Below are 26343 nucleotides of genomic sequence, written 5' to 3'. Positions count from 1 at the left end.
TGACCATTTTATGTGTGATATTAATTTGTTCTCGCTTACTTTTCATGTGCCGCGTCTTTGTGGGCTGGGGCATACATGAGCGACGCCATGCTGAGGCTCCTCTGAACCCTGTCATGTGACCTGGGAAAATCCTCACTGCGCAGAAGCTAAAACTAGCCAGCTGGCTCCTGAAGCTCGATGCGCCTGGGAACCCATCCCGAAGATGCAGTATTGCACCTTGAACTGTCATACACTGTTGCTATATGCTGTACACTTGTATTGTATTCTGTATTCCTATGCCTGGGAACGTGAACCCGAGGGGCGGGTGTGCAAAATTGAATAATAATGATGGGAAAGCCGAACTCTAGGAGGTGGTAATGACCGCACCACCTCTCCTGACCAATCATAATGTGGGAAACTGTCACTTACAACATTAGTGGGTGGTCTGAGGGACCCCAAAACAGTATAACTGCCCTAGTTTAGCTTAGGAAAATTGTCCGACTTGTCCGAGTAGCAGACCTGTCACTGACCCTACGAACTCTATAGGTGCTCAATCTGAAGGGCTGCGGAGCACTCTGTCCATACTTTCCACAAACTCCTAAGGGGTGGAAATAATCCTAAGTGCTGGCGAAGCACTTTGCTGGGGAATTCGAAAACCCAATCGGGGTTACTGGCGGATTACTTGCAGAGAGGGGTAACGCTGGCGTTGCTTCTGAAGCTGTGGGTGTTGGTCGTACCTTGGTGAGCCCAGTCCTGATCCCAAATCCTGAGGGGTATCCTGTCCTTACTGTCCGTGAGCTGTACCTGCTCGCATTCTGGCATTCCTTCCTGAGGGTCCTTGTCCCCGTCCTTTCAACTGACCCGTGGCCTGGGTTAGTCTTCATTCTGAACTAGGTAATTATCAGTCCGTGGGTTTGCGTCTCTCTCTCTCTCTCTCTTTCTCGTCTTCCCTCTCTATTTTCTTAATAAAGCACTCTTGCCTGTGATATTGCTCTATCACCTTGAGAACAAGTTATATGCAATTATTTTTAGAATTGTTCCACTTCTCTCCCCTCCCTTAGAGAATTACCAAACTGTTATATTGTATTAGTATGTTCCAATTTTTCCCTTTCCTTTAGCATGATTGCGGTGAACATAGTAAGAATAGTTTAAATCACTTAGGTTAAGTACATGTTCTAGGTCCCATCCACATCCTATGTTCTAGTATAAAGTTGCAGTGACTAGTTTTGTTCTAAAAATTCCTACCTTTTAGTCTTCCCATATACTCAAATGGTCTTAGCATTAATCTATAGCTATTTTATGGTGTTGATTTTGATGTTAGACGCATTATTCTGCCTATCACTTATTGCCTTGTCATATTCTCTTTGAACTTTTTATAAAGCTTTAAACATCCTCAGGTGTCTGTGGTCATTTTACAGAAATTGTGGATAAGTATTGTACTGATTATAAAGAGTATCTGATCTCAGGCCTGTCTGCTATTTACCTGTTAGCTCCAGATCTGTCATAAGAATTGTGCCTGTGGTAAGTCAGGTTCATGGTAAGCAGAGGTGAAACCAAACCTTAATTACTCATAACAGCGTGCAGGAGGAGAAACCAAGTAATCCTCACCCGGTTCACCCAAATTATTAGTGTGGTATTTGAAAATTCGCACGCCAGGGCCCAGTGCGTGTAAAGAATTGGTAACCTCGGTGACCCGGGAGAACTGCGCGCTCTATCAGTAATTTTCTGGTAACCAGAGGATGGTTTGGACTAGTTAGATTAGGTAGACAGGATAGGTCATAAACAAACCGTGAAAATAAAATGTGCTGCTGATTTTCTACTGTATTGGTTCAAATATTTTGAAATGTTTTAAGGATTTATATGTAAATGTATATGATTTTTGCATTGCTGCTATAAATGTTATATTAACCATTGTTTGTAAATGTTCAGTGTAGTCCGAAATCCCCGGGGAAGTATTAAGCTAACGGTGAGCAGAATCCGGTTAGCTGTTGAAGTCACTAGGTTTGAGGTATTAGTGCAGGGTTAAGGATAACTGGAAGCACTAATTAGGACCTTTGTTTTCTGGAGTGAATGATAGCTACGAGTCCTTTATAAAACTTTCATTGCGATATCACCTAGTAAGGGTCGCATACGGAAGGAGTAGTAGGGTCTCCGAGGCTTGTCTGGTAAGTAAGATAGTTCGCTGGTAAGCATGGGCGAATTTTGCGAATCTCGCGTTCGCGAATTTTGCGGATTTGCGAACTCGCAATCCGCAAAATCCGCGAATTCTCGCAAATTTGCGGATTTTTTTTTTTGTGTTTGCGCGGGTTTCTGCCAGTTCGCGAGGGTTTTGTACAATGTCGCAAATTGCGAACTTACCTGTTGGGTCGCAAGTTTCGCGAACTTGTTGTTTCTACGTGTCCAGCCTGTTTGGGACACTCTTCTTCATCACTGCCACTCTCTGTCACCACTGCCACTCTCTGACTACTCATGCCACCCTCTGGCCCACCCATGCCACCCTCTGTTTCATCACAGCACCCTCTGGTTGTCCAGTCAGTGTACATTATTGTGGCAACGCAAGCACACCTTCCCTGCCTCAAGTGACCTGAATTAATTTGGGGCTGATTAATGTGTCACAGAATATTTTTTTAGCTGGCACCTGCTTCCTTAGTGCTTCCTGATTAGTGATCTTTTGCACTTGCTAAGTGCTTTCATTGCTGCAAAATTAGTTACAACACCTGCCCTGCCCCAACTGACAATAATGAATTAGGGGCTGATTAATGGATTTGAACCTCCAGCCTGGCTCCTGCTTGTCTCCCTTAGCTGTAATTCAGGACCTTTGTGGCATATGTGTAACTATTCTGAGGTTCAGAGCAGGGTCACATAATAGTTGCAACTGGCAACTGAACTCTGGAGGGGCCCCTCAGGAAGCACTACAGGAAATGGCTACTAATGATGAGCCTGAACTTTTGAACCTGGTAAGTAGTTTCAGTTTTGCTAAGATCGTATTTCTGCAATTTTGCACTTATTCGCGGGGCGCGAAGTTGTACTGGGAAGCCTCGAACTCACGCAAACAGTGCGAGCAGTGCGAGCAAAATCCGCTGCTCGCGGATTTGCGGATTTTGCGGGAGATTCGCGAATCTCGCGGATTGCGAATTTACCGAAAATCCGCAAAATCCGCGAGCGAAACGGATTTTCCGCCCATGCTTATTCGCTGGTGAAATCCTGGCTCAGTACATATCCCCGACTAAGGTGGATGAGTCAGAAGAATAACGGGTTCTATGTTACTAGTGTGAAGGGACAGGCAAAGAAGTCTATCCAGAGTGAATGAAAAGTAGACAGAAGTGGTTTACTAGTAGTGAAAGAAAATTCTTTTATCTCTTTAGAACACTCAGACATAGTGGCAAACGTTGTGTGTTGTTGACTAAGACTTGCACTTGCACTTTAGAGAGAGTAAAAAGTTTCCGTTACCTTGTGAAGGAGGGAGTCAGTCGGAGAGCTGCTCTGACGTCACTCCGTGCCGCGCTGGTATTGGTCAAGACAGCGGGTGTGTAGTGGAGCTGAATTTGTAAAGGAGGGGTGAGTGCCGAAGCGTGAGACTCTGTCTTGCGAAAAGGCCGCGCACCCATTGGTTAAGGGTGTTTGTATTCTCTGATCTGATTGGGTAGTGCGAAATATAAGTCGCGCTAGCATTGGAAGCACAAAGGTAAACAAAATTAATCAAGCCGAGTTAGAAGCGAGTCTGGAGAGTTGCATGTGGTATCCAGATTTCATACCGAATCCAAAGTACCTAGGATTTCATAAGGATCAGCTTATACGAGGTAGACCGCACATGATGTATGGAGTAAAGAGGAAACTGTCATTCTCTGATAAAATAAAGAATTTTTTCAAAACTGACAAGCCCATTAGAACGAGGGAAGGCGTGCTCATTCCCCCGCCAAATACCCCTGCCTCCTTCATGCTGTTTGATAAAGGGTACCACACTTGTGTCTGGTTAGAAAATTGGGCAAAGTATACTGCAGATGACGGAGTCCTAGCATTTCCTGTTGAAGGTACATTTAATGGTCGGATTCTGTTTAACTTAAGGACCCGCATGAATGAATTACACCCTAGACCTAGGTTGACACAGTACGAGGCCCTGGAGGAATGGGAGATAGAGGCTGCAGAGCGAGATAAACCCCGGATGGATAAGGGAGTGAGTAAATGGTATCCGAGGGTTCAAGCGCAGACCAAAGAGCAGAAAATGAAACAGTGGAGGCAATCTATGTTGACTGAAGGACTATTTCCGATGATGGGGGTATTAGAAGAGAGAAAAGGAAAATGTAAAGAAAAGACCCATCACATAATGCCTGTAGGGGACTCAGAAGATGAGCACCTGGAAGATTTGTTAATGAAAAATCCACCTCCCTATGTTGCAGAGTCAGAGCCTGTGCATTCTCCAAATCCCTTTGCAAAATATCCCAGATGTGGGAGGGATAGTGATACAGATGGAACGGGTACAGACAGTAAAACCAGTGAGGGGGATGGGTTTTGCAGACCTAGATCCACTGTCCCAAATTATCAGCCGTTCGGAGAAGGTCCGCCCCGATTGGTCACTCCGACTGCCCCAAGTATTTATCCTTCCTTGGTACCTCAGGTATTGCATGACAATTCTGCAGAAAGAGTGTTGCGGGAAAAAGAGAAAGAAGCCCTGGCTAGACAGCGAGAGGATTTAGTTCGAACCATTGCCCAGATACATCCCCATCCTGATTCCCTGACTATTCCAGTAACTATTGGTCCAGCTATTCCACTGTATAGAAATGACCTGACTAGTCCCCGTCCTCCTGTTATCACCCCAATACTGCCTACTCCTAGCATCCCGTCCCCGAGGAAGGAAGTATTCATAGATGAGGATCAAGAAAGTGAGTGTGAATCTGTGGTTCTGATGGATTTGCCCATAAGAGAGCCTAGAACTAGTACATCGGGTGCAAGAAGCCAGACAAGACCAAAGGAGGTGTTGATTGAGGGTGCATCTGGGGTTAGGAGTGCCACCGTAGTTTCCCCAGAAGAATTGGACAGATGGACAAAGGAGCTGGAGAAGGAGACCACTCCCCAACCTAAAGCATTGGAAATATATAAATTAAGAATAGAAATAGAAGAAATGATGGCTGGAAATGTAGGAGTTGAGCGCCTAAGTTCATATAATGAAGAAGAATTACTGTTTATCAGTAAAAATCTTACCCGGAGTGCTAGGTTGCTCCATGAAAGGATAATGGATACAGCCACAGAAATGGGAATTGATGTTAGTCGCTCCACAATTCTTCAGAAACCCTACAGAGTAGATTTTTCAGACAAAGATCTAGAAAGCTTAAATCTGATGGGAAAACAGATCCAAGTAAAAGAATTATTGAAGCTTTTGCAGAAATGGGGCGAGGTGGGAAAATGGAGAACCCGGTGGGCAAAGAAAAAAGAAGACAGCAGGGCTAAGTCACAGGCTTCAGAATTCGTGTTAAAGGAAGTAACGCCAACAGAAAAATTGTGCCCCATGAGAGAGGTCCCGGGAGGGAAGTATGTCCATGTCCCTTGGTCTAGACAGGATATTGTGTCATTTACAAATGACTTCCCGAAATTGCGGGAGAAGCCTGTTGATTGGTACAGGCAGGTAGAACGCTTCATAAAAGTTCAGAAGTGTCTGCTGAAAGACCTGGATGGGTTTTTCGACATTGTGGTCCCTGTAGATTTGTGGACCGACTGTAAAATTGAAATTGATTGGCCCAGTGAGGAATTCCCCAGAGATGAGAAAACAGGAGCTCCCGCACCTGAAGTAATGAGGAAGTATGAGCAAGTCATACAATACCTCAAGAAAAAGGTGCCCGCAAAGGAGACAGATTGGACCAGAATAGATAGAACCACCCAAGAACGTGATGAAACTGTACATTCCTTTTATGAAAGGTTACTGCAAGTATTCAAGACTTACAGTGGAATCGACAATGTAGACATGAAAGACATGACCCATTTACGTTACAGATTTGTGCTAGGATTAAGGCCTGAAATTTCACAATGGATTCGAGATAATAAAATCAGTTGGCAGGGAAAGCCCATAGATGATGTCCTGAAATATGCAAAATACTGTGAAGATGAAATCGAAAATAAAAATAAGGCCCTCAAGGAGAAAGTAATGTGGGCACAGGTGAAATTAGCCGAACAGCAGGAAAAACAGTTAAGTAAATTGACTTCTAGTAATAATGCTCAGAATGCCACTGCTGGGGGAGGAGGAAAGCCCCGAGCTAAAATGAGTCGGGAAGAAGCCATGAAAAAGTTTCCGTGCCATGGGTGCGGTCAGATAGGGCATTGGCGAGACGAGTGTCCACACCTGCAGGCCGGTAATGCCCCTGTAAATGGTTTAAATCCACAGGTGCCGAAAGAGGGGACAAGAAAGAACCAGCAACAGGTAAAATTACCTCCCGTACCTCGCGCTCCTAGACAGAATTTTAAGAGTCAGGGTCAGCAGAATGAGAGGGCGGAAGTATGGGAAGTCGAGAGTGAAAGAAACGCAATCATTCCACAGTATTTGTTAAATGATACCTTCCTCTGTGAAGATCAAGATTGACGGGGCCTGAGAGGGGAGGATGAGCAGTGCGTGCTTGGCGCCTCCTTACCGGTAGACCAGACTGGACCATACATTGAAGGAAAGGTTGAGGGAAAAGACGTCACCTTTCTGTTGGACACTGGTGCTACTAGATCTACTGTAAGAACAGTGGATGTTCCTAACCTACCCCTCTCAGGAGAAGCGATCCAAGTAGTGGGCGTCTCAAATCAAATAATAAGTACTCCAGTAACTGAACCAATGGAAGTTTCTATAGGAAATTTCAAAGAAATGCACAGATTTGTGGTCTGTGATTCCAGTCCTGTGAACCTGCTAGGACGTGATTTGTTGTGCAAGATGCATTGTACCATCTATTGCACACCAAAAGGCGTCGAAATTCAGACACCCGATGAAGATGGTTTGTACAAGCTGATGTTAGTCAGACAAGATTCTGATATCAAACCTTTAACAGTTGAGGATTTACCTGAAGAGCTCCAGTTAAGAGTAGTTCCAGAGGTGTGGGATTTCACCGGAAAGGACGTAGGTTTAATGGCAAATGTGGACCCAGTTAAGATAGCAATAAAAACAAATGCTGTATACCCCAAAACCAGACAGTACAAAATGAGTGCAGAAGTAAAAGCTGGAGTAGCGACTGAAATTACCCGGCTACTCGAAGCAGAAATATTAGAGGAAGTGATGAGCAGTCCCTGTAATTCACCAATCATTGGGATCAAAAAGCCTAGTGGAAAGTACCGGGTGGTGCAAGATTTACGCAAGGTAAACCAAATTGTTGTGCCTTGCTGCCCTGTTGTGCCCAACCCTGCCGTGATACTATATCAGATTCCCTGGAATGCAGAATGGTACACTGTCATCGACCTGTGCCATGCATTCTTTTCCATCCCATTGCATCCAGAAAGCAAGTTCCTTTTCAGTTTTGAATTTGACAGTCATATCTATGTCTGGAATCGTGTCCCCCAGGGGTACACCGAAAGTCCATCGATTTTCAACCAGATATTAAAAAAGTGCCTTGAATCCCTAGTGCTGCCAAGAGAGTCTGTTTTGGTGCAGTACATAGATGACCTGTTAGTGGCATCTAAAACCCAAATTGACTGCGTCACTGACACCATTGCCTTGTTGAATCACCTAGGAAAGGGAGGACATAAAGTGTCACCTGACAAGTTACAATTTTGTAAAAATTCAGTGAAGTATCTGGGGCACCAGATCGAAAAAGGAATCAGGAAAGTTACTACAGAAAGAATCAAAATAATTAAAGCAACGGAACTGCCCAGAACTCAGAAAGAGGTGAGAATGTTCTTGGGAGTCGTGGGTTACTGCAGACAATGGATTGTAGGATTCGCAGCTCTAGCCAGACCCCTGATAAAAATGACAAAGAAAGGCGTAGAAGACCCCGTCAGTTGGGACAGTGAGAGCATGAACGCTTGGGTAACTTTGAGAAACTGTCTATGTTCCGCTCCTGCATTGGGTATGCCTGACTACACCAAGCCCTTTGAGCTATTCTGTGACACAAGAGAGAATTGTGCTCTTTCAGTCCTGACCCAGGAGCACGGACTAATTAGAAGACCAGTGGCCTATTTTTCGGCCACCCTAGATCCGGTGGCTGCTGGATTACCTGGATGCTTGAAAGCAGTTGCTGCTACTTGCGTCAGTCTGGAACAGAGTGAGAACATTGTCATGGGACATCACGTCACTGTATATGTTCCTCATTCTGTTGTCATCCTACTGACTAGAACTAAGACCCAGTACCTCACACCTAGTCGGCTGACTAAGTATGAGAGAATTTTGATTGGTGCCGAAAATGTCACTATTTCCCGGTGCAATGTCCTAAACCCTGCGACTCTGTTACCTATCCCTCTGGATGTAGAAATTGAAGAGGAAGGGGAACATAATTGCATCGATCTAACTGAGTTCAGTACCAAGCCCCGTCCGGACATCCGTGAAATAGCGTTACTTGATGGGGATAAAACAATGTTCGTGGATGGCTCGTGTTTAAGACATGAGAGTGGGAGTCTGAGTGCTGCCTATGCTGTGGTTACATTGACAGAAACCATAGAAGCATCTTACCTGAGCGAGGTGAAATCTGCACAAGTGGCAGAGCTCATCGCGCTAACCAGAGCATGTAAGAGGGGTAAGAACAAGAGAATAACTGTTTACACAGACAGCCAGTACTGTTTCGGGGTTGTTCATGACTTCGGCCAATTGTGGCTGCAAAGAGAATTCATGACGTCCTTAGGCACCCCTATCAGAAATGGAAAGGTGGTGCATAACTTACTGGAAGCTATCCAATTGCCCAAAGAATTGGCTGTGGTCAAGTGTGCGGCCCACAAATCTGGAAATGATGACGTGACTGCCGGTAATAGGTACGCTGACCAAATTGCACAGTTTTGTGCCCGATACCATATGTCACTCCAAATTGCGTTGTGGGATGGAACCAGCTGCCAACTTATGTTGTTTGAGAATGTGTCAACGTGGGAGGAATTAAAGGATTTGCAACAGGCAACAGACAGACAAGAGAAAGGAAGGTGGGCAGCAGAGGGATGCAAACTGAGAGATGATGGTGTGGTGGTAAACTCGACTGAGGTGCCTGTATTGCCTGACAGCCTGATAGACCCCATGGTCAGAATGATACATGAGCCAACACATATGGGAAGGGACGCAATGTGTCGGGTGTTTGACAAGGTGTTCTGTAATTCAAGATTCAGGAACCAGGCGGAAAAGCTTTGCCAGAGGTGCCTAGTGTGTCAGCAGTTCAATGCAGGAAAGAGGACTGTGGTAGAACAGAGTAATATCGGAAAGGCAGTAGGTCCCTTTGTCAGAATGCAGGCAGACTTCATAACAATGCCTAAATGTAAAGGGTATAGATATATCCTAGTCATAGTTTGCCTATTCTCCAGGTGGGTGGAAGCGTATCCAGCGAAGAAAAATGATGCTCTCACCACAGCCAAGTTATTGCTCAGGGAGTTGATACCTAGGTATGGAATTCCAGACACAATCGAAACGGACCAAGGTGGGCATTTTGCCAACGATGTCCTAGAAGAACTCTGTAAAGCATTCAAAATGAAGCAAAGACTGCACTGTGCCTACCATCCAGAGGCTTCTGGGGTAGTAGAGCAAATAAATGGCACCCTGAAATCCAGACTGGCCAAAATGTGTGATTCCACAAAGATGAACTGGATAGAGGCTTTACCCCTTGTGCTGATGAGTTTGAGAAGTATCCCGAACAGAAAAACTGGCCTAAGTCCCCATGAAGTGTTGATGGGAAGAGTGATGCGACAGGCATGGGTACCCGGACACAAACTGCTAAGCATTTCTGATGATATGGTATTAGAATACTGCAAGCAGCTGGGTGACCAAGTGCGTTCTCTCTCTCAGCAGATTGGAGAGACTGAAGACGAGTGGCCAAAGACTCCGGCACATAAACTGCAACCAGGAGATTGGGTGGCGTTAAAGAAACACACCCGGAGCAGTTGCCTGAAACCAAGGTGGGGAAAGCCACGACAAGTGATCCTCGTCACTACAACGGCTGTAAAGTGTGCTGGTGTACCGAAGTGGATCCACGCCAGCCACACAAAGCGGGTATCTGGAGAAAACGCGACTGGAGCTGAAGGCAGCGCAGCTGAAGAAGCTTCCGAGGAAGAAAGTCCGGAGCTAGCTGACATCGAACTGCCGAGCACAAGTCGAGACGTTGAATGGTACCCCGCCGACGACCAGGTTCATGACCCAATACGAACCAGGAAATATTCCTACTTAGACAGTGAGTGGGATAGTCCAGGTGAGTTAGAAATAGAGGAAGAAGGTCAGGTCAACGAAAATCACAACACACCTGATCAGGACGTAGGCCAAGTAGGGTCAGATCAAGACATCGAAACTCCTCCTGGAACTCCAGAAATTGGAGAGGGACAGTTAGAAATTAGAGCTGACGTTCATGCAGAAGAAAGCGAAGAGTTCGAAGAGCATGAACAGGAACAGATAGAATTAGATCAAAGTGCTCAGACAACAGAAACAACAGTAACCAGAAATAAAAAGCAAGTACGATTTGAATCTGAGCAGGGACAGACTAGGGACCAGGCAGAAGAAATAGACGAAAGACCTGGAACAAGTCAGACAGGCAGGGAAACAGAGGTGCCACATCAAAAAGTAAAAAGAGTGCACGAAGAAGGCCAAGTTTCATCAACGACTGGGAGGCACGGAGGCAGAAGTGCACCCCGATACGTCAAGAGACTGAGGCTCAGACTAAAGACAGTCGAAGAAAAACTGAAAGACAGAAAAAGGGCTGAAAGTGAAAGAAAGGCAGCCCAAGGCAAATCGCTAAGAAAGAGCGACAGACTAAAGAAACAGAACCGACTGTATCGGAGCCCTGAGTGGACTTACTTTGTGTTGGAGGAAATAGACGAACCACGCAATAGTGGCAACAGTGACGAAGAGTCCATCGCTGATCGGAGTTCTGACGAAGACCCTCCTTGAGAGAGCCCCGAAGTGAGCCTTTGGTGCAAAGAAACGAAGAGGAGTAGCAAAAGCCACCTGTAAGCTAAATATGTCTGATCCGAATGTCTCTGGGAGATCCCGGTGTGGGTGTCTTAAAACCTGTTGTAAAATATGCTTGTGTAGTATAGCAATGTTAATAGTAATGTGGATAGGACTAACAGTTTTTCTACCTTTTATGATAAGTAAAAATCCCAACTTGTCCCCTACTGAACCCGAAGCAGTAGACGTAGGGGTTGTACAGACTGCAGAAACACCACGAAGCCTAGAAAGACGGGACAAACGAGTAGGACTGACACACACACGACCTAATTTAGAAGCATCAGATGAGGATGGGCTACACTTTCACAAAATGAGAAACAAGACGCATCTAAATGTTTTTGCTAACTTGTTAGTGCATTATGTAGAAGCTATGGAAATAGAGGACTGTTATGTCTGCATGAAGCTACCAACTTCAGTGGCTGAAGGCGTGACATATCACCATCTACCTTTAACCTATGGAATTTCCTGTAGTATATTAGCTAGCTTGTTTTATAGGAGCACTTTGCAGTATTATTATTCAAATGCTGACGTAGTATTTTCTGAACTTCCTATTAGAGGACACTTGAACCTTGTACATACTAAAAGTGACGTGACCCGTTATATGGGAGAATATTTTCTGACTATAGGTAACATAGATTTAGATGAAGCAAGACAAGCTAATCTGACCTGTTCTCTGCAAGAGCAGGAAAAGATGTTCATAAAGATGGCAGACAGAAGGAGAGAAAAGTTTCAGAAGAAGGCAAATGACGAAAAGGATAGAGTCCCTAGGTGGGCTGAGCACATGGATAACACCTCGCCAGGCGAAGCTAGTCCTGCCTTGTTGCTGGATTTTGAACAAAAGGGGAAACTTTGTATCCATAGGGAAAAGACAGAGTACTATAACAATGTATTCATCGGTTCCAGCGAGTGTGAACATAACTACAAGGTAATTGGAGGTTGGGGTTTCAAAAATGGGTCAGAACCTGTGTTTCCCGGAATATATTATATATGTGGGAACAAGGCTTATTTCAAATTGCCGGATCACTGGTATGGAAGCTGCTACTTTGGCATTGTTTTCCCGAAAATATACCATGTGAATAATGCAGCTGGAAGCGATGAAGAGACTAATGGCTTAGTGCGTAGTAAACGTGAAAGTGTAGGTGAAATTATAGGTGATATTTTTAGTGCACTGATACCTGGAATGGGGGTAGTTCTGAACACCCATAGAATCTGCAAATTGTCTACAGTAGTGGACCGGTTATCAACGGACACTGCTGCTGGATTCCTGATGGTCAATACCGAAATGGTTGCGATCAGATCAATGGTTTTGCAAAACCGTCTTGCCCTTGACACCCTATTAGCAAAAGAGGGCGGAGTCTGTAGAATGCTGAAAGCGCAACATTGTTGCACTTACATTCCTGATAAAAGTATCGAACTAAAACAATATGTGAAAAACATAACTAATTTGGAAAAAGAACTCAAACCATTGGAGGTTGACAGTGCCTGGACGAGACTGACTGGAGGTCTCTCCTCTATAGGTAGTTGGTTTACTAACCTAGGTAGAAATCTTTTGTGGAAAATACTGATGCCAATAGTTGTAATAGGTGTAGTTGTATTGATCATTTTTATCTGCTGCAAATGCCAGAAATGCAAAAAGAAATATACTGTGAATCAGAGGGGGGTGAAAAGAAATATTGATGAACTAGAATTAGAATAATTAAAGAGTGCAATTTACAAAAAGGCGAAAAATCACCACTCTCATAGGGAAGCTGAAAGAAAACTCAACAATAAATTTGTTGAAATTCAAATGAGTGATGTGGATGAATGAGAAAAGTTGGCATCTGTTTCCTTCTATGTGGTGATGATAGTAAATATCATTAAAGAGGGGATTGATGGAGCTGGGATTCGCGTGTAAGCGCCCTGCTCTCATACAAAACCCTTGCCTAAACCGTATAATCATATTAACACCATTGTTCGTCATTTATTAAGTGTTTTCCCAAACACGCGGGTTTCCCCAGGATGCTTGCTTGTATGTCTTTTCTCATACTAACGAAGCTTGCACTAAAAACGGCTGCTTCGCTGAAATTCAGTCTGCGCATGCGTCGGTCATACCCATGTGATGTGACGCACTCGCATTCTGGAGGGAAGTTGTGCTCATGCGCACTGTTGCAAACATGGCCGCTTGCCTCTCACCACGCTCTCCGCTTGCTACCGCTGCTTTAGCCTATCTGTCTTTTCGCACTAAACAGCAATGCTATAGTCATTATAAAATAAGGAATGTTTAGAATTTCATCATGGTATACAGTGTGACCATTTTATGTGTGATATTAATTTGTTCTCGCTTACTTTTCATGTACCGCGTCTTTGTGGGCTGGGGCATACATGAGCGACGCCATGCTGAGGCTCCTCTGAACCCTGTCATGTGACCTGGGAAAATCCTCACTGCGCAGAAGCTAAAACTAGCCAGCTGGCTCCTGAAGCTCGATGCGCCTGGGAACCCATCCCGAAGATGCAGTATTGCACCTTGAACTGTCATACACTGTTGCTATATGCTGTACACTTGTATTGTATTCTGTATTCCTATGCCTGGGAACGTGAACCCGAGGGGCGGGTGTGCAAAATTGAATAATAATGATGGGAAAGCCGAACTCTAGGAGGTGGTAATGACCGCACCACCTCTCCTGACCAATCATAATGTGGGAAACTGTCACTTGCAACATTAGTGGGTGGTCTGAGGGACCCCAAAACAGTATAACTGCCCTAGTTTAGCTTAGGAAAATTGTCCGACTTGTCCGAGTAGCAGACCTGTCACTGACCCTACGAACTCTATAGGTGCTCAATCTGAAGTGCTGCGGAGCACTCTGTCCATACTTTCCACAAACTCCTAAGGGGTGGAAATAATTCTAAGTGCTGGCGAAGCACTTTGCTGGGGAATTCGAAAACCCAATCGGGGTTACTGGCGGATTACTTGCAGAGAGGGGTAACGCTGGCGTTGCTTCTGAAGCTGTGGGTGTTGGTCGTACCTTGGTGAGCCCAGTCCTGATCCCAAATCCTGAGGGGTATCCTGTCCTTACTGTCCGTGAGCTGTACCTGCTCGCATTCTGGCATTCCTTCCTGAGGGTCCTTGTCCCCGTCCTTTCAACTGACCCGTGGCCTGGGTTAGTCTTCATTCTGAACTAGGTAATTATCAGTCCGTGGGTTTGCGTCTCTCTCTCTCTCTCTCTTTCTCGTCTTCCCTCTCTATTTTCTTAATAAAGCACTCTTGCCTGTGATATTGCTCTATCACCTTGAGAACAAGTTATATGCAATTATTTTTAGAATTGTTCCACTTCTCTCCCCTCCCTTAGAGAATTACCAAACTGTTATATTGTATTAGTATGTTCCAATTTTTCCCTTTCCTTTAGCATGATTGCGGTGAACATAGTAAGAATAGTTTAAATCACTTAGGTTAAGTACATGTTCTAGGTCCCATCCACATCCTATGTTCTAGTATAAAGTTGCAGTGACTAGTTTTGTTCTAAAAATTCCTACCTTTTAGTCTTCCCATATACTCAAATGGTCTTAGCATTAATCTATAGCTATTTTATGGTGTTGATTTTGATGTTAGACGCATTATTCTGCCTATCACTTATTGCCTTGTCATATTCTCTTTGAACTTTTTATAAAGCTTTAAACATCCTCAGGTGTCTGTGGTCATTTTACAGAAATTGTGGATAAGTATTGTACTGATTATAAAGAGTATCTGATCTCAGGCCTGTCTGCTATTTCCCTGTTAGCTCCAGATCTGTCATAAGAATTGTGCCTGTGGTAAGTCAGGTTCATGGTAAGCAGAGGTGAAACCAAACCTTAATTACTCATAACAGCGTGCAGGAGGAGAAACCAAGTAATCCTCACCCGGTTCACCCAAATTATTAGTGTGGTATTTGAAAATTCGCACGCCAGGGCCCAGTGCGTGTAAAGAATTGGTAACCTTGGTGACCCGGGAGAACTGCGCGCTCTATCAGTTCCAGGGCCTCAATGAGCTTTGGGGCATGACATCATGTGCCCCATCCTCTTACTTTTTCACAGCAGCCCCTGGCCACCATTCCATTTTATTTTACATGCTGTGATCCCATGTGAGTCTTGCAGAATTTCTGTGGGATCGCAACTTTTTAAACTATTTTAAATGAAGTGGCTTCTATGGGACCACCCCCGCTGGGCCTAGGGGGAGCAGAGTATCCCTACTGTGCACCTTTATATAATTTTCTAAAATAATCTCAGAACAGGGAACTAGGGGCCCGATGTAGGTAGCCCTTTACCGATCGGAATCGGCCGAAAATACCGATTTTCGGCCGTTTCCGATCGGTAAAGGGCTATCGAGATGTAGGGGCACATTTTCGGTAATTTTACCGATTCGTTATCATTACCGAATCGGTAAATTTACCGAATCGGTAATATTTACCGATTCGGTAATGATAACGATTCGGTAAAATTACCGAAAATGCAATGTAGGTAGCCAATGTTACATCAGTACATGGCTTACAGAATCGGTATTTTACCATGGAATACAAATCCATGGTAAAATACCGATTCCTGTGTACATGCACATCTGTGCATGTACACATGTGCCATGTGACAGACAGACGTGCCTTTAGAGCATGTCTGTGTGCCACATTGCACACATGCCCGTTTTGGGGGTGCTAGAGGGTGTCAAAGTGACACCCCCTGCACCCTTGACAAAATCGGTATTTACCGAATCGTTGAATACTGATTCGGTATTTGAATTGAATCCTATGGGCTTCAAAGGCCCATAGGATTCAATAGCAAATACCGATTCGGTATTTACCGAATCGGTAAATACCGAATTTTAAGGATTCGGTAAAGAATCCAGATGTTGGGACCTACATCCCATTTACCGATTTTGAAATACCGAATCGGTAAGATTCGGTATTTCAAAATCGGTAAATGGGATTTACCTACATCGGGCCCTAAGTCCCTGAGTCCTGTAATGGCTGCCTACAACATTTTTGTTCATGTTGCAGGCAGCCAATCAGAGTACCCACAACCGTGGAGCACGACTCCCATGGGAGGGAATTTGTCCAATCAAAATGCTTTATTTTATAAAATTGGGACTCTCTTGAGAGTCTTTCAAACCTCATGCCAACTCCAGTGTTTCCAGTGTAGGCTTTCTCAGTGCAGTGAAATGACAGGTGTCACTTTCAAAAGGAGGGGTACATTTTGAATGCCTCACCTGACTTCAGAGTCCTACTCTGGTACAGGCCGTCAGTATGTTTGCATTATTGTTGCATTTCCTGAGTCAAAAACATAAAAACACATAGTCTTGCTTAGATTCCATTTAAGCCTTCAGATGCAATGTGTAAGGACCCCCGCTGCAGCCAGACTTCCACGTATCTACCTTGTCTGGAATGTCTGTAGGAATACATCGGAAAAGGAGCAACAATATGATCAACTCACAAATTTGTCGAATTACACCACATGACTCTCAGAACTTTCACAGCAGCTAAGAATAAGACACTTGCTAAGTAAGAAGTGCATTGCATGTCATACCACAACCAGGGATAAATGCACAACACAATGTGAGCGCCCTGTGCTCCCAAAAGACTGAAATGTCCCTTGGATGCTGTTTAGCTGAAGGACTTACCAGCTTTACAAATGATCAAAGGTCCTATAGCTCCAGAACTAATGTCGATGGGGGTATCGATATGTGAGTGATAAATCCTCGTCACACATTCTTGATCTCCTTCAGCTGGGCCGTGGTCCTCAACCTCATCCCACCTGTATGTATAGCTCTTTCCAGGGGGTACCACGTCATCCTTCTTGTATTTACCGGTTGTGTTGTCAGGATAGAGAGCACCTGCAAATGCAAGGGGCATGTAACACATCTGTATCATTGAAACAGTAGGTTTAGGGTTAACATGTTTTAGAATGAGCAAAAGAAGCATAGTCATCTGACTCACTCTCAATACAACAGACTAAATTATTGAATACAACTTGAGAAATAATAATTTCTGGTTGTTTCGATTAGGTTACTTTTTAAGAATATCAGTGAATAAAATATGAAACATTAAAGAAACAAATTAAAATATATCTATGAAATATCTTGCTCAAACTAATAAATTGATCAAGTAGGCTGATAAAGAGTTCAGCAGGGTCAAACTGATGAGATAGATATGATCTCAAAAATTAAAAATTAAGCAAAGCGCTGCAGGCCAGAGGTACTTGCTAGGCATGCAATGAGGTGAATTGCATGCTTTGTGATTTGTGATTGCAAAATACCCATTGGCAATGCCTCAAACAGATCTCGCGATTCACAAGGAAAAGGGTTCTAGAAAGGGGCATCCCCTTTTCGAGTGACTCATAAGGATATGTATCAATGGTTTGCAACTGAAGTGGAAGCCATCCATGAGGCAATGGCCCTTCTATGTAAATTTAGCTGGAGACATTAGGGAAAACTGATGTCCAGTTGCATAGTGCCACATTTTTCTCAGTATACCAGACTCTGCTTCCAGAGCCATCAGTGCTCTGCTCACGGTCATAAAGACTAGGGGGCATATTATCAAGGGGGTTTATCTCTGCTTTTTTGGCTTTAAAAGCCAAGAAAGCGGAGATAAAATTATCTCCCTATTACCTAGCTGTCGCTAACACCAGTTAGCGACAGCTAGTAGGAGATAGCGACCATCTTAGGCCCCACTTTGCATGTCAGTGATATTTATCACTAATGACATGCAAAGTGGGCGTGCCAAGATGTTAGAGACTGAAAACAGTCGCTAACATCGCTATCTCCTATTACCAACTTTTGGAGATATTCGCCCTAAGCGCGAATATCTCCAAAAACTAACACCTGCCCTGAGCAGTTCTTAGCCATGTTATCCAATGGGAGGTGGATAACATGGCTAAGAGCATTAGCTCGGTAATGCATGAATATCGCTGACTTCTCAGCGATATTCATGCATTGCGGCGATTTTTATCGCATTTGCGATAAACCTTGGTAATACCAAGGTTTATTTGGGGTAAAAATCGCCGCAGCTCAGCGGTAAATTTTTATCTCTAACCAAGCAATAGCGATAATTATCGCTATTGCTTGGTAATATGCCCCCTGGTTCTGGTGGCATGAGGACTATGTGCAGGGCTTAGCCAAAGGCCAAGTACTCAATCTCGTAGAGCATGCTGTGCACTCCCAGAGTGTTCAGTGGGCACAGAGACTGAGTGAAGGTCATAGAGAAAGACCACAATGCTTGAATACATAGGGACACATTCACAGGGGGATATCGCCATCAGAATGTCACTTTTAGCAACGTTCTGCTGGTGATAAGCCCTTTTCCATGTTTACAAAGTGGCGTTAAGCCACTTTTTGTGGCTTAACACCACCTTGTAAATAAGGCCCCTTTACACACATCACTTAGTGTGAAAGGGGCGTGCAATGGGTGTTGCTGTGGGTGTTCCACTGCCACACACATTGCTTTTGACGCTGCTCCAAATTTACAAGGAGGTGTAAATCTGAAGCAGTGCCAAAAACAAGCAAGAGCAGGCGTTAGAATACCAAAACAAGGAGAAATACTTTTATTTCTCCTCGTTTTCGTTTTTTCTATGTGTGCTGCATTGTTCAGCACAGATAGAAGAGCAAAATGCAATTAATGTGTCCCTTCCTGCACATAAACACACATTAAATAATGACAGCACACATAGAAGTTACAAAACGCCTTTCGTGATTGTTTATGTGCAGGAATGGACACCATCATTCACTGCAATGCAGGCACCCTAGCACTATGGTGCAATGGTGCCTGTGTTGGCACTCGGCAGCTACATTTAGTGCCAGGGAAAATACAAGGGTGCACCGCATTCTTGTGAATGCAGCGCATCCCTGCGTTTTGAAAATGTCGGAGCACGGCGCTGCCAAATTTGGCGCAGCTTGCCGCTCTAACATTTTCTTGTAAATATGAGAGTACATTTGAGCATTTGGAAAAGCTTATGTATGTGCATTTGTATATGATAACTTTTTTCTCTATGGGAAAAAATATATTTTTCGATGGTGAAACTCCTTTCCCTACAAACCACTAATTTTAGGGCGTGTTCCTTTCCTTTCTCCACTCAATATAGATTTATTTGAGTCTCACACCGAAGCACACTTTCAACTGCATCTAGAATGACAATGGGCTGTGAAAAAGTCTGTGAAGGTTCACAAACCCATATGTAGGCACTCATCAAGTTTGTGAAGCCTCTTTTTCTGCACTGCCCTCTCTCTACCGCCCCATCAGAAGGTTTGCAGCAAAGTAATATTCCAACATAGGACTCTACTACGATTTCGCTGGATTTAGGTGCAAGAGATACTGAGTGGCCAGAATCGAAGATTTTCAGCTAGTACTCCTGTATCTAAATCTGACAGTTACCAATTATTCAGCCTAGAATGGAGAATACCATGCTGATCCATGTACATCCAGTTTAACACCACGTGTTGGTCCCTATGTGCGTCAAAGAAGGAGCATCATTCCACAGGCAGATCGCTGTGGTTTGCGAGAAGGGAAGGAGCTGGTGAGGAATTCTTAGGTTAGGGAAGGTTGTTACCAGTCAGGGGAGAGTGCTCCACCTATGACTGGGTTGAGTTGGGCTGTGCTGATGCCCAGTGTCCTTGTCTCAGACCAAAATGAGGTCTGACCAGGTGAGTTTTTGCACACAGAAGGTGCAGGAAGACCGGACAGCTTTTAAGGAGCGTTATATCCCTAGGGGGAATGCGGGGCACTGTAACCGTCTTGTGACGGGCCCTTTTTCAGATTTGAAACTATCTTAGGGCCTGATTCACAAAGGTAAACTTACACTTTTGTAGAAGTGTACGATTGTTTGCTATTCACAAAGCTATTTTATAAGCAGTATCTTTATGATTGTGGTCTCTGCACATAAAAAGAGAGGACAGACTCTGCAGTCGTAAAGATACAGCTCGTAAAATATCATTGCGAATAGAAAACAATCATAAAGTTATACACAAGTCTAAGTTTACCTTTGTGAATCACGCCCTTAGTGTACAAACAGTTTTGTGAATTGGGCCAGACGTTCGTACTGTTGAGGTACTGAGGAAAGAGGCACAAGGTTATCTACATTAATGAGTACACATTCATGTACACTGTGTATATTGACGTTTTTGTGACATTCAAGCAGGTTCCGACTTTAAGGCTATTCCTAGCCAAAGACATTTTAACTTACACCTTAGCATCATTAACATATTATTGATTTAGAATGTCTTGCTGGCAGAGTGGCTTGCTGTACAGAATCAACATCCTTAAGGAGATCTCACAATATGAAGGTCAATAAATCAGTTTGCAACAAAGTGAATAGTGACTCACAATATATCATATGTTTCAAGATACCTGTTTGATAAGCATTATTCGAAATTAAAGTCATAAAAGGTATTACAAGATAAAATAAACGAGATAAAATGCAAATAAACAAATAATAAGTTCAAGTTTGAGAGCAGTAGCATTGCAGCATACAAGAGATGTCCACAAAACCTTAAAACTAATATCAATTGCACTTTTTCCAAAATGATTCCCTTGTTAATAAAATAAACAAAGATGTCACGGCAAGAATTGAATGCAAGATTATAGGAACAAGCATATCAAAAGTAGATTAAAATGTAAAATATGCCCTCACCTAGCTCAACTACAGAAGCATTAGTGTCTAAAAAGCATGTAAAACACAAAGTAGAAATGGATTGCAAATAGATGCAGTGGAAACATAATATCCAAGCACTCAATGCAAAGTGTACTCATCCCCTTCTCATGTGGGGTTATTAGGACACACATCGGGCAACAGTGTAAACTTTTACGATACAAATCATTCAATAACAATAGGATCATGGATGCTCGGCTATACTCCTTGCTCTAATAACCAAAATACAAGCCCAATCCAGGAATTATCCTGTCAGAGAGCAGAGAGGAGCTGGTGACTAGCTCAGCCTCTGATTGTCTAACCCTCAAACAATGATATTGTTGACGGAACCAGTTTAGACAATGGGTTATCCCAAAGAGCTCTCAGACCAACTATAGATAATAGCTTCTTGATTTGATGAAGCCAAGGGATTTTATCGAACGTATCAGCCTCCATCACATTTTCTATGTCCATTTTTAGGTCTCGCCTAGACGAAAGCAAAAGCGAAGCTTTTGCTGTCTATGCGAGACAACTTATGTTGCCGCTTTTCTGGGAATATTGTGGACATCAGACTGTTACGAGCTTTTTCTGCTGTAGTCAGGCTGTCACGAGCTTCTCCTTTGGAGATTTGACCTCGTGAGCGCGCCTTGACTGCATCTAATGGGCCGTGCGCTTCCGTGCCACTCGCTTTTCCTGCCGAGGTTAGACCTCGTGAACGCGCACACATCCTCTCTCTTCAAAGAGAATGTGCACGCCCTTCAACGCCTCTCTCACCTCCCCATCTAAAGTTTGCTGTCCTCTCTCTCGCTAAGGCTCTCTCCGGGTCCTTTCCCTACCTGCCTCTCCATGCTCCGCTCTCTGTCTCGTGGGCCGCGGTGCTCCTCTATCTCTTCGGTGTCGAATGTAGAGAAGTCCAATTTTGTATATATGGTTCATGTTTAGGAAACTAGTAATGTTAGAGTGAGTACTTATCAGATATATATGAATGATTTCTGGGCAGAGTTGAAATTATGGACAAAGAAATTGTCCTATAAATGTATATACACATAATTAGTATTAAGATATCGCGTTTTAAGCGAATTCCTACATTCCCAAAATGCTCCTTGGCTATATGCAAATAAGGTTTGCACACTCATTGGAGAGTGCGTCTACCCCCTTTCACACACCCCTTTCGTTTGTGCTCCTTCCGATTGGCTTACATCGGAACTGAAAGGACGCTACAAAAGCCACCATCTTGGAAGAACTAGATACCAAGCCCAGTCAATACAGATCTACCGGTAAGAAAGCAAACGTTGCGACGTTTATCTGTTTAATGCAATTAATGTGAATTTATGAGCAAGAACAAAAACATGTTGCATTTGCTACATGTTGTAATTTTGCTTGAAATTTACATTGAACAACAGAATCAAAAATTAGAAAATTACACGGACATTTACAATACCTGGGTATATAAGTGCTTCATTTCAGTTTTGACGCAGAACTAAACCGGCGAGCACAAGACAAGATGCACCACTTTCATGACGATCGTTACACAAAAGGACCGCCTTCATTCTCATGCGTGCCTGGAAGTTGCCTGTTTGTCCCTTTTCTGTGTTGCTGACAGCCAGACCTTGCCCGCTTCTCAGACACGCCTCCAGTAGTTTGTACAACTCTCTTGCATATCTTTGGCTCTCCTCCTTTACGGCGAGTACCCTGTTACCGATTGATGCTTGGGCACTGTGCTCCACTGTTAAGGTAAAATAAAATAAAATAAAAACTGTTAAATAATAATTGACGTTTTACAACGAGGAGTCACATTGTTTTCGAACTTATCTGTTTTGACTTTTTGCCCAATGTTCCTTTAAATCCCACCGAGTTCTTCTTTGTTGCATCAGGTGACCGAGGAGGCTCCTTCAGGAAAGTATATTTTTTCAACCGATTTTGCAGGAAAGAGCAGGCTGAATCAATGTTTTTCTTCAATCCGAATCAATCAGGAAATGAATTTCCCCTGCATTTTTTCCTGAAACTCTCTCTAATCTATTCCAAAACATCGGACCGCATGAATTCCCCTATAATTGCAAAGCACTAATGCGCTTGGATGCCTCTTTAGGGGTTTAACTCACAGCGCATAAGAAGCTCCCCAAACTGCTTTGTCTTGTTCAGTAGAGAAAACATCTATAATTGTTTTATTTATGCGCCGCAATGTGTTTCAGAAAACAAGAAACTTTGACTGTACCGGATTTGTTTATTATAATTAAATGCATGTATTGTGTTCTACTATTTTTGTGACTAGAATAGCCGCGTAATTAGGTCCCGATCCCCGAAATTCTGCAGGACGCGCTTTTTACTTGCCTTCTCGGACACTGACAGAAGGAGACCGCTAGAACTACTTATCCCTTCAAGCTCCGTGGCTGGCAAGTTGACATACATTCTGTGCGACGTGGAGTGCTGTTTATGGTAGCTGAAACTGAGGGCTAGCGATATCTCTGTTCCCGGCCCTTTCTGACAGTACAAATGACGTTCAAGCCAACAAAAGGAAAGGTGAGTGAGAGAGAAAGTCCTGCTTTCTGGTGGGAGCTTGGGGACGGGTAGTCTGAGTTCGTAGAAGAGTTCTTCTGTTTCCCATGCGCATGTTTCAGAACCTCAACCAGGCAAGTCTGATGCTATCTGGGACTTGCAGTCCTGTGTATCCCAGTATAAAATCTGTTCGTCAGTACACAGACACAACAGGATTACCTATTGACGCTGGATTGGGAAAGAAGAGAGCCCTTGATAATGTGCAAGATGCACCATACCACTGAAGAAAGAGTTTAGAAATCCCTGCGACTTGGGAGTCAGAGAAAAGGGATCCCATGGATACGGGGGTAAAGGCATTATTTTATGTGTGGGAGTGGGGATAGGGGCCGGGGCAGAGGTATAGGAGACTACATTTCTGTTGTGGCGAGCGTGGGCCGGTAGCGGGGGAGGTGCTGTGTTTGGTGGCAGGGTCAATTTTTGGGGACCCACTACAAATTGCCTTTGGGCTTGAGGCCTGTTTCTGTCACTCTGCTAAATTTATTGTGCCTCGCACGTGGAACACGCTGCACCGTATTCACTACATCCACCTTTCCCAGGCAGTCTCATGTCTCATGCGCATATAAACAGCATCTTGGTAATGAGCCGGCTCTGAGGGCTGCGAACAAAAATATCACTGAGCATGCTTCCTCACTCCCAAATCAGATTCCGGGTCTACAGATCGCACTGTGCAGTATGTCACTGTGTTACTTTTAGGGTGGTTTTGGATTAAGATTCGCTGCTTTCAGGGCTCTTTTCATGTCTGTCTGTCTGTCTGCTTGCCGTGTGTATCTGGGCTGCTTATTAGGAGCTAGGGAGTTGTGCCGTGTTTCCCTTGCTTCTTTTCGTCTCTATCTTCCTGGACTGATCTTCAACAGGGGATAGTGCGGTGAACGCGGATTCTATTCTCTCATCGGTTTTCATAGTGAGAGGGTAACCATAACCTTTTTTGCCTGTTTCTGTCTCGGTCTCCCTCTGTCAAAAATTGCGCTTGGGGGCTGTGTGTATGTGCCTTGTCTGTCCCCCAAACTCTGCACAGTCGCATACATTCGAGAAGAAAATCTTTCATCTGGAATATTACAATGAAAATCAGGGAAGGAATATCCAAGCCGGATTCAGAGGAGGTAAGCACCAATTGTTGTTGTATGTGTTTTTATTTTTTAGCTGTGTAAGAATTTATTTCCTCGATGCCAAGGACTTTATAATCCTAGCTCTTTTCTGGTGTTATAATTGTGACAAATGCCTTGATGAATTTACTTACATTTGTCGTCCTCCTTAACCTATTTTCTGAATTCCAATGGTTATACTTAACTGCTCAGATAAAGATTTTTTACCTACATTGTGCTTGCTCTCATCCCCATCCTTGTGGGCGATCTTACTTTGATCCATCGGTTACATGCTGTATGTGCATATCCACACAAGCCCCAGACATGATGCACAAACTCGCAATTAACATTGGCATGGCCTGTCTGTACCCGTCATTTAGCTCATGTGAGGGGGTGACCCAGTGCCTTCAGACCCTGACCGGTGCGTAGTTGTGCTTTACCAACTCCTGATGGATTGATATGTCTCTGCCACTTCTATCATTCATACACTCACCCTCTTTGCACGGTGCTCATGCTAGAGATGCAGGGTCGAAGAGTTCTGTGTGCCCTATACACCTAGCCCAAATAAAGTCTCCGTGCACAGCAGTTCCGTTTTTAAGCTGAGAATGTTCACAGCCCTGGAAGATGTTCTCTGGCCCCTCACTGCAGTGTTCCCCTCGCCTTCAATGCACATCTTCTGTGATGTCATTCAGGTTGAACTGTTATGGTGCTTGCCTGCTAGGAATGGTTTGTCCATGCTCCTAGTGCATGTGTTCGCTGCCAGGGAATGCTTGTGCTCACCTGCAAGGGATGTCCTGTCCACTCTTCTGATCTATGAGCCCAGGTGCAACAGATTGTTTAGTTGTACAAAAAATGGATATATTCATGTGCAGTGGATGGTTAGTGTGTTTTTAAACCCTTCATGGTGTGGCATATCGGCTGATCTTGCTTGGTGCTCACCTGCATTATTGCCTATGCAGGGTGGCTGCATTGTTTCTTACCCTTGCTACAGGCAGTCTGTCTGAGTCAAGCATGATGTTTGCACAGCCATGAGTTTTCTACTCGTGTTATAATTTGTGAAGCACACATTGGTTTACCACATCCTGAGTGTTTGCTTGCATTAGCCTCTCTCTTACCTCACCTATTGGCCTTCTATGTCTCTCTATTCATTGATGTCCTCTTTCCCTCACGTTTTCCCATTATTTTATTTCTTTCTCTCTACAATGCTCTCTCTGCCTCTTCTGCTCCATCTATCACTCCCTTTGCTTTCATCTCTCTTTCTATCCCCTTCACTGTTTCCGTTCACTCTCTCTGCTTCCAATGTCTCGCTCGTTTAATACACCTGTCTTACCTCTGTCTCTCTCTCCCTATTTCACCATTCTCTACTTCTCCCTCGCTCTTCCTCTGTATGAGCCTCATCTCTTTACCTCATCTGCACCTCTTTTCTCTCTACTTCAATGCAATAGCTCTCGCATTTGCGAGAGATTAAGCTATTGGCATTGTAAATGACAATGCCATTTATTTATCTGTTTTCAAAAACAAAACATAAATAAAAATGTTGGCATTTACAATGCCAATAGCTCTAACTTTTCAAAAGGCGAGACCGTTGCATTGTAAATGCTTGTTTATTGTACTAGTTCTAGGTCTGACCATAGCCTTCTCCAGAATAGCAAATGGCGAAGTCTGGTTATATCATCTAGTAGTTTTCTCCCCATGTCAAGCTTCAGTGGTATCAGCGGGGTACTGGATAGCAGATGAGCTATGCTCCTCAACAACTTGTTCCCTAATCTGGTCAAGGAAATTAAGTTGGCAAAGCCCCATCATTCTGCACTATACAGAGCTGAGCCAAGTGCTTTGGAATCATAGATTTACAGTGCTGGAGAAATGGGTTTGCTTTAAGAGCTACTATGCTCTTTGATTATAACACCTGCAATCTGTTTAGGTTTGAGAGTCATCTGGTCCATGGGGAGTTTCCATGCGTGGGTAGAACGCAGGGTAAGTAAGAGAGAGCATCAATCCTTTAGCACATGTGATAATTTCCTG

General features: G+C 43.9%; 1 protein-coding gene across 1 annotated transcript in view; it reads right to left on the bottom strand.

Annotated features, from left to right (window-relative positions):
* The window catches only part of LOC147683721 (ceruloplasmin-like), a 427036-nt gene that overhangs the window by 306747 nt on the left and 93946 nt on the right, over positions 1-26343 (bottom strand). Inside the window, exon 3 of the mRNA XM_086944094.1 lies at positions 16686-16898. Within this exon, the coding sequence (XP_086800220.1) occupies positions 16686-16898 (213 nt within the window). The remainder of the gene's footprint in view (positions 1-16685; positions 16899-26343) is intronic.

Source organism: Lissotriton vulgaris, chromosome 11 (assembly GCF_964263255.1).
Source record: "Lissotriton vulgaris chromosome 11, aLisVul1.2, whole genome shotgun sequence".
NCBI lineage: Eukaryota > Metazoa > Chordata > Amphibia > Caudata > Salamandridae > Lissotriton > Lissotriton vulgaris.
This window is presented reverse-complemented; position numbering and strand designations above follow the sequence as displayed.